The 15,358-nt window shown below is 40.5% G+C and overlaps 1 protein-coding gene across 1 annotated transcript in view; it reads right to left on the bottom strand.

Annotated features, from left to right (window-relative positions):
* Nucleotides 1-2,851: 2,851 nt before the first annotated feature.
* LOC127425653 (neuronal acetylcholine receptor subunit alpha-7-like) overlaps nucleotides 2,852-15,358 on the bottom strand; it is a 34,549-nt gene continuing 22,042 nt past the window's right edge. Inside the window, exons 8-10 of the mRNA XM_051671851.1 lie at nucleotides 11,068-11,154; nucleotides 10,128-10,237; nucleotides 2,852-5,023 (exon numbers count right to left, since the gene is read on the bottom strand). Of these exons, the coding sequence (XP_051527811.1) occupies nucleotides 4,241-5,023; nucleotides 10,128-10,237; nucleotides 11,068-11,154 (980 nt within the window). The 3' untranslated portion in view covers nucleotides 2,852-4,240. The remainder of the gene's footprint in view (nucleotides 5,024-10,127; nucleotides 10,238-11,067; nucleotides 11,155-15,358) is intronic.

Below are 15,358 nucleotides of genomic sequence, written 5' to 3'. Positions count from 1 at the left end.
CATCGACATGGCCGGGTCTTCCTCCTCTGAAGGGAGCGCTTGCAGGTTCACCACCTGGACCCTCCCCCTCTCTTGGGCACGATAAAATAAGGACTGTAGAAGCCCTTGCGCAACTCGGCTACGGGGATGGGCTCTATTGCTCTCTTCACCAGAAGGGTGGCAACTTCTGCCCGAAGGACGGAGGCACCCTCGCCCTGCACCGTAGTGGAGAGGATGCCACTGAACCGGGGCGGGCGTTTGGTGAACTGGATTGCGTAGCCAAGGCAAATCGTCCTGATGAGCCACTGTGAGGAGCTGGAGAGCTCTAACCAGGCCTCCAGTCTCTGTGACAGCGACATCAGGGTGACGACTGGATTTAACGTGCCCGGACAGGGTGGTTCGCAGCAACGCAGAGCAGGCACCCCACCTGGAAGAGTGAAGTGGCCCCAGTGACCAGCACACTTACCTGTTCACCAGCTGTCTCTCGACAGAGAACGAGGGAATGGGAAGTACTCGCGTTTGCCTGATTGACCGGAAAGACTTCCAGCGCCTGGCCGTTGCGAGTGCACTGACCCAGGAAATGAGGAAACTGCTCTTTTATTATTTTATGACCATGTGGGTGCCGAGGCCTAGAGGGCACTCGGCGATGTTATACTCACCACACGCTGGCCCAGGGGTGATGATGGGGCTGGAGAGATGCCCCGGGCCAGACTGCCTCATCCCTGGACGGGCCATGTCAGGACCACCTCAAAGCACATCTGGGGTTCTTGGGGGCCGGCTGACGGGCAGGTGGAGCCAACTTCCCGTGGGAGGATCTTTTTATCTGAGGCTGGCGTGCGGGCTCCGATGGTACAGGAGTCGGTGCCGGCACCCCAGGGGAACGGCTCTGGTGAGAAGCAGACGATGTGCAGTCCTCGGTGGCATAAGGTGGCCTGGGTCACACCGCAGCAGGATGTGTTTAATTGCCTCGGTCTGCTTCCTCGCCGTCGAGAACTGATGACGGTGTCACCAAAAAGCCCCCCTTGGGAGATGGGCGCATCAAGAAAGCGGACTTTCTCGGCATCACGTATCTCCGCAAGGTTGAGCCACGGTGGCTCCTTGCTTCACGAAGAAGGAAGTGAGCCGCGACCGCAATGTTCTCATGGGCATGTTCTCACAATGAAAACACAACCTTTCCACGAAAGCCACCTCAGCCTGCTGGCACCCCAGACACTCAAGGCAGATTTCATGGGTATCCGGAGGGGAGAGATAAAGGCCACATCCAGTAGCGCAAACGTGGAAGGACATCTTTAAAAAGACGTCAAGCATTTGTGCGAGCTATTTTTAGAAGGAAAATATACTCTTTCTTGAATATACTCTTTTAGCACCTGCAAACTCAGGCTGCCAAAGCGCCCAGGGGAAGAACAGCACTCAACCGTGCGAGGGTGACCGCTGATATGTGCCGTAAAAATCCAGCAGCATAGCAAGAGGTGAGAGGACGAACACACACACACACACATGCATTCGGCTCTGAAGAAAAAATCTGAATGAGTGATGCACACCATCTCCTTTTATACCCGTATGTCCGGGGTGGAGAGTGGCATGCAAATTCCACTCACCAATTTTCATTGACCTTTTCTATTTTAAGCAAAGGTGATTGGGGCTCTCAAGATCGAACCCCTAGTGTCACTGCATCGACACAACGTCGAGTGAGTGACAGACAGGGAACCGCATTTACTTTACATGTATTGAACTTACAAATGAAACATAGTAGGCAAGCCAGAGGGTTTCAAAAATAAAATGTGAAGCTCGTATTTTTGACGTTCCGAGGTGAAATGTCGTATAGCGCTAAAAGTGAGTTAAATTTTCTCCCAAACAGATGAGATTTTTAAGGTTAATGCTCTATCGAGTTTTAAATCAACAAAATCTACCTCCTAATCGTAAACCTTGAGCCTGACATGAAAAACACAATTGCTGAAGCAACCATTTCATTTTGTGGTGCTTCTATAACACTTTCGGCTCACGTGTCAACTTGCGTGCTCTTCAAGACTCTGCTGTATTTGCATCGCAAGTGCAATGCTCAGTTGAGCTTCTGCGCAATTTGATTGCGCACGAACAAGTTTGTAAATGTAGGTGGTTATGTAATGCAAACATTAACATGTATCGCCTTAAAAGTCAATTACTATAGTAAAAATGTTAGGGTGAAATATAAGTGTTTATGAACTGATAATCTCCCCTTTTACAGTACTTGTGATTTGTGCAAAAGGGAATAAAGTCGTTGTTTTAGCACCTCTAGTATTCATGTTACCAGGAAACTGCCATGATACAAGCCACGTAAAAATCAGTTTGCATGTTTCTGCGAGACTATTCTACTGTAATATTGTTCTTTTTTTTTTTTAGCTGCAAGTTTTCTAGGCAGTTCTTTTGAAGTGGAACTGCTTTTCTAGGTGGATAAACTTCTAGTTGTGCATTACCAATGTAATTGCTGTGAGTGGAGTTTGCTCCATGTTAACAGTAAGAAATAATTGATGACAGACTGTTGAATTATTGAAAATTAACGCACACCCAAGATGTAATGGCCACTCCACTTCACGTTGTCACATTACCTCCTCTGGTGTGCATTAATTTCCAATAATTCAGTGGTCTGGTGTCAACATGTTACCTCATGCTTTTGCAATTCCTTTTGGTGGTGCTACTGCCACTTAAACTAGACAGAGCAGTCTTAAGTTGAATAATACGTTTACTAAAGATTGACAAACCAACCGAAAGTCAAATATAGCTTTGTGTTTATTTGTTGTTTGTGTGTGTATGTGGGAAAGTGAGAGAGAAATGGGACAAAATTGGCTAATTCATATACTCTGTATTTGTACAGAAATGTTTAAATGATGGCAGATAATGTGCACAGTTACTGTGGTTGCTGTACTGCTATTTAGTTATTCTGAATATCGTCTCTCCTTTCGGAGAACATCTCACTTGTTCTGACATTTCACAGAGATGGTGGGCGAGGGAGGGAAATATAAAATTCTATCCATGTCTCAGCTGTCTTTGTGCCATTTTTCCATTATATCTCAGGGGAATTATCTCGATATCTTTTTTTTCCCCACACCCTCTACCACTTCCTATTTGCAATGTGTTTATCTTTTCTTCTTGTCTGTTTTGTGACTGCTTTTTTGTGACATGATGCGCTATTTCTTTCAAACAGCGAAGCCATTTCTCCTCTTGCCAGAAAATGTTGCTGAGTCTCACTTACCCCCAACTGCTTTATCCGTATGTTTCTGTCCATCCTGCTGTAATTCCCCTATCACTCTTTCATTTTCTTATCCAGTTGTCTGATCCACTTCTTCAGTCCATCCTTCTTTCGTTTTGTGCTGACTGTGTCTCTTTCTCAAATACACTCTGTCTCGTTTTGTCTTTCATTCCCCTTGTTTTACTCTTGCCTCATATTCCTGTGAGTCCTAAATCTCTCCATTGGTCTCTATCTCTGTCCATGTCAGGGGTATTTCATCTTTCACTTCTACTGTGTCTCTCCATTATCTAAACCTCTTAAACCATGCAGCCAGTACCGATGTAGTTATCCAGCTATCATATATGTGGTGCCTGTCCCTGAAACAAAACCTTTCTTTCTTTACAGATTAGGGTGTGTGATTTGGGTTAATACCAGCCATTCACCATTTGTCTGCCATTATGGTTAATATTTTCACACCCTCATTATCCTTCCTCATTGCTCATCTTCTTATTCAGTGCCACCTACTCATCGATGAACATACCAAAATATAGTTTGACATCTTAGAGAAGTTTAAAAGTTGTTAGACTGACAAAGTCACTCAATGTTGAGAACAACGGCTGCCCATTCCCTAGAGGTTTATGTCAGGTTATGAAACTGTTGACGCAGTTGAAAGGCCATTATCAGTGTTTTCACATTTTTATGTTTTGTTTTTCATTCATTCCATAGCCGAACTTGAGTCTAGAACATCTTACCATATAGCGAACCAAACATCCTCTTCATTTACAAAACACCTTGTGATGAAGGTCTTGAGCATTCCACAAACATCATAGTTCAATAAGTTTTTGGAGTTGGAGATGTTTAAACGGGCCTACAATGTCCAGAGTACAAGGACATCAGCCAATCAGAAGCTTTCTCTTTCCAGACCTCAGGATCCTGCGTTAATCCAATCACAGTATTGGGAAAAAGTTGAGTCACTGTTTAGGGAGATGGATATTTCCCATTTACGATCAAACCCAAGTTTCCCGAATGCATGTTCATTTCAAACACCAAGTCAAATCAGATGAAGTCCTTGGAAACTGCCTCCACAAAGTTAGGTGCTGACATAAGAATGGAGATGGTGCAGATGATGTTGAAAACACTGAATGCTACCAGACAAAGTCGATCGATTACAGCTGCAGCAAACTTCCATTGTTCAGCCACACTCTCGTTCTCATCCTGTCCACGGAACCTATCGGCGACGTAACGCACCTCGTCTAAAATCGCCTGAAGCTGTGGGTCACCTCCACCGCTGGTTCCCGAACAAGAGCACCCGCCTCCACCACCAGACACTGTACTCGGACAACCTGTGGCCTCCAGATTGGGCGTCGGAGGTGGTGGAGGGCTGCAGAACTGTGAGGGTAGGTGAGGTGGTGGGCTGGAGCCAACTGCTGGTGGCGACACTACGGCAGGACGTGGACCACCTGACATGCTGTTTCTTTGCACGGACTCGGTCAGCAAGGACGGCGGCAAGGCATCATCCAGACTGGAGAAACCGATGTAGAGCAGGTTGCCATTGTTGTTGGCGCTGTTGGTCTGGGTGTGGAGATGGTGGGTGTGACCGGCCACAGCAGCAGCTTGAAGGAGGCTCTGTGGATGAAGCGGATGGAGTGAAGAAGACGTTTGGTGGTGGTGGAGGTCTGCAGAAGCAGAACCGGGTGCATTAGGAAGGCTACCACTCTGGGAACCCGAAGAACAACGGCGTAAGTGAGGGGCGCAAGGAGGACGCTCAGGGTCTTCACCCTCACCAGGCCGCTTCATGCGCAAAAACCAGGCCACCCACTGGAGCAATACTAGCTGAACCTAAGAGAATGTATATGTAGAGGGAGAAATCTTGGTAAGAGAAGGTAAACCTTCAGTGGTGGTTTGGAAAATATGCAGATTTTCTCAGTTAACAACATTAGCTTTTAATAGTAAAAGTGGAATCCCTTTAAACAGAGTGTTAGCAGGTCAGATTGTGCTCGGCAAGCAAGGAAGCATGCATTTCACAGTAGTGCCTCAAGCTGTTTTGAACCGAATATTGCTTATGCACTACACATACTGTAAAAACAAATGGTTAGATAACACCGGATATGGAACTAGATCTACACAGGAAATAAATGCTAGAGAAAGAATCAAAGAGATTATTTTCCAAGCACTGGCTAGCATCTGCTGAGTCAAGAGAAGATAAGTTTTAGGAAAGAAGTAGTAAAACAGCAAGATATGACAGAATGGACCATGATGCAGAGAGAGATAAAGATGTGACATAGTGGAATTATTTAGTTGCACTGCCAAGTCCTGGCCATGGCAACACATAAAGCATGGCAAAATCTATGACTAGTGGGGTTAGCACTGCTGTCATCCCCAGAAAAACTGCAATTTAAGCAACTAGGTCCTTTTTTTTGGCATCTTTACGCTTACTTTTGGTGTATTAAAGATCAGTCTGTCACAATGACAAGTTGATGGATGTTTGCATCCATACAGCATAACCAAAAGGTGTGTCCCCTTTGTACACTTACTACAGGGACAGTCCCCCAGAAGCAATCTGAGGTTTAGTGCCAAGGCTCAAACTAGAGTTGGGGTACTCGAGTTTGGACTCGGACTCGAGTCCGAGACACGAGTCCAATTTTAATGGACTTGGACTTGTCATGGACTCGGATGCATTTTTACTCAGACTTGACTCGGACTCAAGCCTTTGGGACTCCATGACATGACATTTGTGATGAAAAAATAAAATAAAAATTATATATATATATATATATATAAACAGAAATTCATGAACACATCTCTGTCTGCATGCAGCTGTATTAGCCCCTGAAGTTGTAGACGTAGCCAGAGTTTATTTCACTGTTTAAGCAACACGCACACATACATACACACATGCACAAGCACACTCATCAGTCAACCAATACGCTTGAATGTTACTACAGAGACTACTGTATAACAACAATTACCGAGGTGGCTGGCATGACGAAAACATAAAGATGGGTATGTATCAAATGTAAAAGAAACTAAACAAGGCAGATCACACAACACGGGACCTGACAACTGGTAAAATTGCGTGTGATGTTTGTGCAGCCACAATGTTCGCATTGCGTTTCATCGTGGTTAAAAACTTAAAATCAAGAACTTCATTGAATCAAGTCACCCACATCACAGTTTACTAAAAACAGCATATCGAAATAAAAATACATAAAAATAGTATTAATATTGGATATTACGTTTTTTTAGACGTAATGTATCTACACATGTAAGCTTCTGTAGTCTCTTGTGGTCCACGCAGTTTTGTCAGCTTGAACTGGTCCATAATAGCTTGATGAATTAACTGTGTAACTTTTTAAATTGGGGGCTTTATTGCTAAAGCAGACAGCAACTGATAAACAGATAAACAGCACCTATTTATTACTGATTAACTATTTTCAAAGCATTGATGAGCTGCTTAAAATACATTCTTTTACAGCATTTGTCCACCATTCACAACATTCAACCATGCAAAATAAAATATTAGGATATTTTGGGCAGTGAAATGTTTTGTTTATAATTTAATAATAGACTATAAAATAAATGTATTATTCGATGTATTATAAATGTATTATTGTTTGTGTATGAAGCTAAACTTCATGTTACAAGATACATTTAGTTGGTTATGACGTTTTAGTTTAAATTTTTATTTTATTTTTATTGTAAAACACCAGGTAACTTATGCATGTCTTTTTTAGTCTATATCTCTGACACTTTTGAAGGACAATTCTGTTAAATTTATGACTCAAAATTATTATTCTCCATGTTTTTGCGGTTAAAGAAGAGCTCAATTACATTTTCTTTGATTGGTATTTAAATATCTTAGACTGATTGCAGACCAACACGGCTGCCGCTCAAGCAAATATAAATTATTATTTTTTTATTATCTTCTGCGGCAGCTGCTGCAAGACGCACATGGATGCATCAGGGATTTAGGTACACGAGCAGCATGCAGAACTACCCTGCATTGTGCGGTTTCCGGCAAATTAACTAGAAAATCATGTCCATGACGGCATGGCCCTAATATTATCAGTGGGTTTTTCCAATGTTTTTGGATGTAGCATTTGCAGTCAAATCGTGAGATGTAACTTCTCAGCGAGTGCTAATTACTACTGTGTTGACTCATTTGCATGTACTGTATTTTCCCAAATCAGTTGGCAGAGAGAGAAAAAAGATTCAGAAATAAATCTCATTATAGACTACTATTTCTTTAAATATGGATAATTTTAAATAAAACTAAATAAAATTGAATTGACAAATTGAAAATTAAGTAAAATTAAAATTCGAAACAATAATAACTCTGGTTGTAATGACTAACGCAGCTTTTCACTTTCTTTAGTCTATGTTTGAGTGGAGGAGAAAAAGCAACAAATAATTGAAATGTCAACAGAACGCAATAAGAATTGTGTTGAAGGACAGTTTTCCCTTCATACACCTAAAGCATATGCTTTCATTCTGAAAAAACTATGAAGTCTGTTCAGCAGGATACTAATCATAAAATGTATATATGAAATGCAACAGAGGGGTTTTTGTTACATTTATATTGACAAACTGTTTTTCTTAGTTGTGAAGTTTGAAATAAGTTTAAAATACTGATGCTGAGTTTACGGTTACAATTTGAATTCAGATTCATGAACAGATTAATTCAGACTCGGCCTGTTATGGACTTGGTCTTGAGTCCAATTTGGCCCCTTTTGGACTCGGATTCAACTCGGACTCGACTAAGGTGGACTCGAACCCAACACTATCTCAAACGTCTGGGCAGTTGTTTTAGATACCTATTTTCTATAAGAGATTTACAACCTTGTTTCTAGTGTGATGTCAGATGAATACAAATAACCACAGAGCAGAATTTACTAAGACGCTCTAGACATACACATAGGCTTGAATATGTCTCTCTCTCAGTTTCTTCTAAATTTTTATGTTAAATGCAGAATCCCTTGCGGGTTAGACAAACATCTTTCCTTATCAGTATTCACGTTATTCTTCCCTTTTTACATGTTCTTGAACAGTAACTCTCTGAATTCTTTTTTTTTATACAGCTGTTATGTAAGTCTTGCACTTTCTGGTTGTTCAGGGAAAGAGAGTGTCCATTTTGAGTTCCTTTGAGTCCTGGCTCTGGTGGATATATTGGGTGTAAATGTTCCAAAAAGCAAGTTGATCCAAGGATTCAAGCTGTGGTTGTTACTAGTGGTGCATGCAAAATCAAATATCACAATTACCATTGCTCATACTTAGGGTTGGGATTTGAACAAACCCTGAACTCTAGGGCCAGAAACAAACATTATGCAAGTTCGTGTACACACTATGCAAGCGTTTTGCCAGCGTATTGCCAATGCACAGTCCTGCTGAACATTCATATCTCGCATTCTTGCTTTACCGAGGCGGTGACAAACCTCAGTACTCAAGTGGGCAATAGAGTTAAGAGTCTGTGCCATTAAACTGGACTTGTTATTATTCAGGTAAGCAGCTCAAAAGACTTTACGCTACTTGCTGAGCAATATTCTCTTCAAACTGTTTCTCCACCATGACAATAGTTAACTTGAAAGAGAAACCTCGTAGTAGAAGTGGACAGTTCACACTTATGTCTGCTATAGCGGCCCTCGTGGCAACATTGAGAATGCAACACGTACATGCGTTTTGTGATGAATTGCGGTTTGATACATTCTGGAATGCACAAAGTCGAGCCTGCGTAGCAAGAAGTGTCTGTGTTCATGTACTTGTGTAGCATATTTCAGTCTTTAGTATTAAACATAGGCACGTAACTTGCCCTGCATCATTTGTCTTACAGACATGAGTGTGTGGCTAAGTAAGGTGAGCTATTACTTATCTTTGGAATTAAGTTTTTTTTTAACCACTGAGTAATGCGCTAACAACCACTCAGAACACTTGAATTGGGTGGCGTTTTTTGACTTGGACCCTTGTGGGACCCCAGCCATATCTTGGCACCAGAATAACATAGAGACATTGGAAATAGTGTTAAAATTGTAATGCCAACTTCTATTTTCTGTAGAAAATGTAAAAATCTAGTTGTGCTGTGTTGTGAAATTGACATTAGTTTTCCTGAGTAAATATACCTGTCCGCTTTCTCTCCTTCTTGGGTTTGTCATTGCAAGTGAATGTGATTCGATATGCAGGACCGAGCTGCTAATTGTCTTACAGAATGCTCAAATACGGTCATTCATCAGCGTGGACAGAATGCAGATCTATATCCATCTGCTTCCCATTTACTCATTTAGTCCCCTTCTGTAAGCTTTATGTCTGTTATCACTGAATCAGTAAATTACTGCTTTCAATGCTACCGACAAAATGGGGAAATGAGAGAAATGCACTTTAGGAAAGATGAAGGCATTTGTAGATTTAGCCACACCATAGGACAGTAAGGCTTTGTTCACACTGCACACGAATCTGATTTTGTTTTCAAATCCAATCTTTAGGGCTGACTGTCCACATTGTCATTTTGCAAGTGATGAAATCTGATCCATTGGTTTAGACAGAGTAGTCAGTTCCAGCTGTATCTATACAATATCAGTTGCTATAGTAATGTAAGCACAGCCTAAAAAAAAATGTGTGTGTGTGTACGTGTTTATACTACATTGTGGGGACCAAATGTCCCCACAAGGATAGTAAAACCTGAGATCACCTACACAGCCAGTGGTCCCCACGAGGGAAATGGCTTATTAAACATACTAAACGATGTTTTTTTGAAAATGTAAAAATGCAGAAAGATTTTTGTGAGGGTTAGGTTTAGGGGTAGGGTTAGGGTTAGGGGATAGAAATTATCGTTAGATCTGTATAAAATCCAAAAAATGCATGGAAGTCTATGGAGAGTCCCCACAATGATATAAAAACATAGTATGTGTGTGTGTGTGTGTGTGTGTGTGTGTGTGTGTGTGTGTAGACGTACCCATTTGGGCATGTTCCCTCCGTTGGGGTCATGATGATGATACTGCAGCACGACCACCGTTGCAATAACTGACATTCCAACAATGATCATTATACTTGCAAAGTACTGCCCTGAGACAGACAAAGAGGGACAGAAAGAGAATATGGTATGTATAAACCTTTAAATTATTACTCTCTCAGTAGAATAGCCTCTTTTTATCACCCAGCCATTGCGGTAAAAACCAGGGCAAAATGTAACTAATAGGGGCATTGATTTATAAAAGAGTGACACTGGGAAGGAACGAGGCAAGAAAGGAAGAATGAGGAAAAGAAGAGTGAACCATAAAACCTTAATCATAAAGGAGAGAGAGAAACAGACAGCAGAGACAAAGCGCTTTGGATGAACACTCTTCCAACAAACACATTTCTGCAGATTACATCTCTGTGTCTTCTGTGGGCCTATAAACCAGACGGTGTGAAAAGAGAATGTGGGAAGGCTTTTATTTTTTTTTTATTTTTTTTTTAGAGGATTGTCTCTGGTATCTCTGGTTGGTTTTTATTTTTATTTGTCTCCTGCTTCATCTCTCTTGCCCTGCCCATCATTTCCAGTTAACGGGCTTTTACGATTCACGTTGCAAATTACTATGAGAGGGTGAGCTTGCAGTTGCCAAGACCAGCACTTTTGGCCATGATACAAAACGGTGGACAATTTATTCAGTATTGGTGCAGTGTGTGGATCAGAGCACATTCAAAAGCTCCATCCACACTCGCCACATTTAACAAATCATTAAAAAATATTAACGTTCAAAGGTTTAAATACAGACTAAAATATTCAAAGAGCCCTGTGCAAATGAACTATGTGAGGCTGAATCTTGCTAAATTATTTAAAGATATTGCAGAATACACACAGAAAAGCAAATATATGCATGTTAATGTGTCAAAGGGCACAAGGCATGCTTTACCTATTAGCGGGATGGAGTCTGAGGTTGCTGGCATGATCTCTGCCACCAATAGCATGAAGACTGTTAACGAAAGTAGCACAGTTATACCTGTGAATAGGTATAAAACAAAAGAAATTCATGAGGGTGCATGAAGTAAACATGCAATCGTGGACAAATTATTACAAATTAACGAACAGACCAATAAATTAGCCGGGCCAATCAATCGTCTGATATTTGGTTTCCACAATGACCAATGACATGTCCACATTTCCAATTAACAACAAGGTTAGTTTACAAATCAACTGATAGCTTTACAAATAGACAATGCAAATTTTCTGATTATTTGAAGCGAACCAAATGCATAAATATAAGCAAATTGCATTTTTTAAAATCTTTTTAATTGATTATCATAAAATGTAAATGTAAACTGTATCTATATTGACATCGCCACTGGAAAAACCCATATCGGTCGACCACTAAAATAACCACTCTAGTAGCATAAGGCATTGGCACTGTTAATGTACAGCCAGCATAAGATAACCAAATACAGCTTCTGACTGGACGTAACTCATCTTGACAGAATTTGATTGGATCTGATTGGACGGCAGTGATGGGCTTGATGGAGCAATACATAAAGTGAATTACATCAGGCCATTTCTCTTCCTCAATTGCTCTTTAGTTCAGTTCAAGTCATCTCCCTCCCTCCCTCTCCTCCTGCTATCCATCTTCACCTCCCAACCCCCCTACACGCAATCCATCCATCTCTATCTGCTGTTTAAATCTGCTTCCGCTCACTCTACCTCCTTCCTCTTTCATATCATTTGCTCAGATTTATAAGTGCTATCTTGGCATAATAGACACTCTATAAAATTATTGTCAAAAATAGAGCGGCAAATGATATTGACTGAATTCATCAACTGGATTAATTTGAAAAACACTTTTGGCTGTAAATAAATGTTTGTTTGTTTTTAAAGCAACATCAATGGCACTTCCCATCAATGTGCAGTACATTCTCTTTTCTTAGGCCTCATCCACACTAATCTGTTTCCTAACGTCATCGTTTCCAAAGTATGTGGTTTTCAGCGGAGGAAAACACCATGCTAGTGTGGATGAGAGGCATAAACATAGCAAAATCAAGGTGTTTTCAAACAAAAAGGGTTTGGTGTGTACATCCACACTAATAGGTTTTAATTTGAAAACTCCGTTTTTAGTTTATTAACATCATGATTTTCCAACATATGCAGTTCTAGAAAGCGTTTTTGCAAGTCTTTGTTTTTGAAGAAAACACCATTCTAGTATGGATGAAAGGCATAAAAGTAGCTAAATCAATGCATTTTCAAATTTCAAAAACATATTAGTGTGGACGTGGCCTTAGTATACAGTATGCTTATTAGAACCTTAGTCTTCTAAAGAACCATAATGCATAATAAGCAGCAATAAACATATTGCCAGCAGCCATATCACCCTGCAGCTCTTGCTTAGTTACCCACTGAAGCTAAGCAGGGTTGAGCCTGGTCAGTACCTGGATGGGAGACCTCCTGGGGAAAACTCAGGTTGCTGCTGGAAGAGGTGTTAGTGAGGCCAGAAAGAGGTGCTCACCCTGTGGTCTGTGTGGGTACTAATGCCCCAGTATAGTGACCGGGACGCTATACTGTAAAAAGTCTTTCGGATGAGATGTTAAACTGAGGTTCTGACTCTATGTGGTTGTTAAAAATCCCAGGGCAATTACCCCCCCCCCCCCCCAAAATCAATCGTGGCCTCCTAACAATCCCAATCCATGAATTGGCTCCATCACTCTCCACCAATAGCTGGTGTGTGGTGAGCGTACTGGTGCACTATGGCTGCTGTCACATCATCCAGGTGCATGCTGCATATTGGTGGTGGTTGAGGAGAATCCCCTGTTAAATGTAAAGCGCTTTGAGTGTAGTGTCAGAAAAGTGCTATATAACTGTAACGTTCATTCATTAATTCATTCAAACATCCACCTGATGTTTGAATCTCACCTTATTCCACCTTTAAGGAATATTTCAGTTTCAGTACAAGTTAAGCTCAGTCGAAAGCATTTGTGGCATAATGTTGATTACCACTAAATATAATTTTGACTCATCCCTGATTTTCTTTAAAAATAGCACAAATCTGGGTTACAGTGAGGCACTTACTATGGAAGTGAATGGGACCAATTTGTGGAGGGTTTAGAGGCAGAAATGGGAAGCTTATAATTTTATAAAAGCACTTACATTCATTCTTCTGTTAAATCTTGTGTATTTTTGAGCTGTAAAGTTGTTTAAATCATTGTTTTAACGGTCGTTTTAGGCTTTACAGTGTTACGTCGTCATGGCAACAAAGTTGTAAAATTGGATCTATCTTTAAACAGAAAAGGTTAGCAAGTGATTTTATCACACTACAATCATGTTACCACGCGTATTGTTTATGTCTTGTAGCTATACATTTGAAACAGTAAGTAATGTGAATGTTTAGGGATTGGCCCCATTCACTTCCATTGTAAGTGCCTCACTGTAACCCAGATTTGTCTTTCTTTAAAGAAAAGAATGGACAAGTTGTAATACATTTTTGTGGTTATCAATAAAAAATGCTGTATTGAACCTGGAATATTCCATATAATATGCAGAGATGACTACAAGTAAACCATTTCTAAGCTGATTCCCATGAAATTATAAACACTGTGGCTCAGCAACATTGGCACAACCAATGACGTGACTTTGGAATATCTGTTTGGTCAACCAATGGAAGACTGGGATAAAACAGTAAATATTTTTGCAATTCCATTTGGTGACGCTAATAGCGCAAAACTTACACACTTCACCTTAAGGGGTCTTATAAAAATTTTAGATATTAACTTTTTGTTTTGGCAAAAAAATTAAATAAATAAATAAAAGATAGTCTTGAACTATTCTATAACTATGTCTTAATACTTTGTCAAAGAGGTTTCAATATTGCAGCTCTGGTTCCTGGAAAGTGCAATGCATTCTCTCTCTCTCTTACACACATTGACTCATCCCTTCTTTAATTACATCAATAGATTAATTGCCCATATAAGTGTACACTAAAGCACTTCCCTTCACCCTGGTTGCAGTTATACGCACTCTTGAATTGAGGAAATTGTCTCTTTTTCTTTCTCTTTGGTCGCTCCAAGCCATTCTGTCTTTTCTTCTCCTCCTCCCAAATATGCTGCGAGTTCACTTCATCCCTTTTCACGTGTCTTGACAATCATATGTAAAATTCCTTCCATTCCATCTCTCGCTATTTTTACTTGTTCTTTGAACTGTGTTTGATGTTCACAGAGAATTAAATGAGACTGAATAAAAGTCCTTGATGTAAACCAAGAGTCAAGTTGATATGACACAATCAGGCACTATCTATAAAGCACCCAGTAGCAGATCCTGGCATAGGTGATATAGGCAGGCGCCTAGGGTGGCAATGCTCTCGGCCCAGGCTCACAATGGGAGAAAGGTGACCCAAATCGTGCCACCCCGCTCTTTGTTTTAGTATCCTGACCTTGGAAAGAAGGGCTGCGGAATTCTATTTTCACTGCTGAAATTGCACTGAAAGTATTTTGTTACAGAAATGCAACAAAACATGATCTTCTTCCTTTCGAGTCTTGTCTATATTACATTTATGCATTTGGCAGACACTTTTACCCAAAGCGACTTACCAACATAGATTCATGACAAAGTGTAATAATTTGTATGAGATGACGAAACCGTGAGATATCGAACCACTTGGCTCATAGAAAAGGAACAACCTTTATTCCCAGATCAACCAATCAACAAAAAGAATTTAAAATGGATTTAAAACAGGCATCAGATTTTAGCTAGTCTTCTATCCAACACTTTATTTTAAGAAAGGAAACGTCGGTGAATAAATTTGGTTAGTCATTCCATATTTATTAATGCAATACAAATGACCGATGGATGTCAATTACCTGTAACACGCTTCCCCTTTCTAGTCCCAAACCCTGGTGTTTTATTTCTTGCGTGGTACACAAAAGTTATTTTCTTAAAATCATGGTTAGGTTTAGGGTTTGGGTTAGGGGTTAGGTTTAGGATTGGGTTAGTGGTTTAACTTAGGAAACATCATAATATAATTATTCATTGGTTTGTTTATTTTTCTCTAAAGGAGTAAAAGTCTCGATTTAGACATCTTGTACTATTATTACGACTTCTCATGAGACCGGTTTGAAATCGTTCTTCATGAGTAAAATCTCTACTAAAAATTAAAATAAAAAATATCAATAAAATGACCATAAATGACCAACTTCAACCAACTAGAAACCTCTAGTAGGATTTTCCAG

The sequence above is a fragment of the Myxocyprinus asiaticus genome, chromosome 34 (assembly GCF_019703515.2).
Source record: "Myxocyprinus asiaticus isolate MX2 ecotype Aquarium Trade chromosome 34, UBuf_Myxa_2, whole genome shotgun sequence".
Lineage (NCBI taxonomy): Eukaryota > Metazoa > Chordata > Actinopteri > Cypriniformes > Catostomidae > Myxocyprinus > Myxocyprinus asiaticus.
Note: the sequence above shows the minus strand (reverse complement) of the source record. Positions and strands in the feature narration are given on the sequence as shown.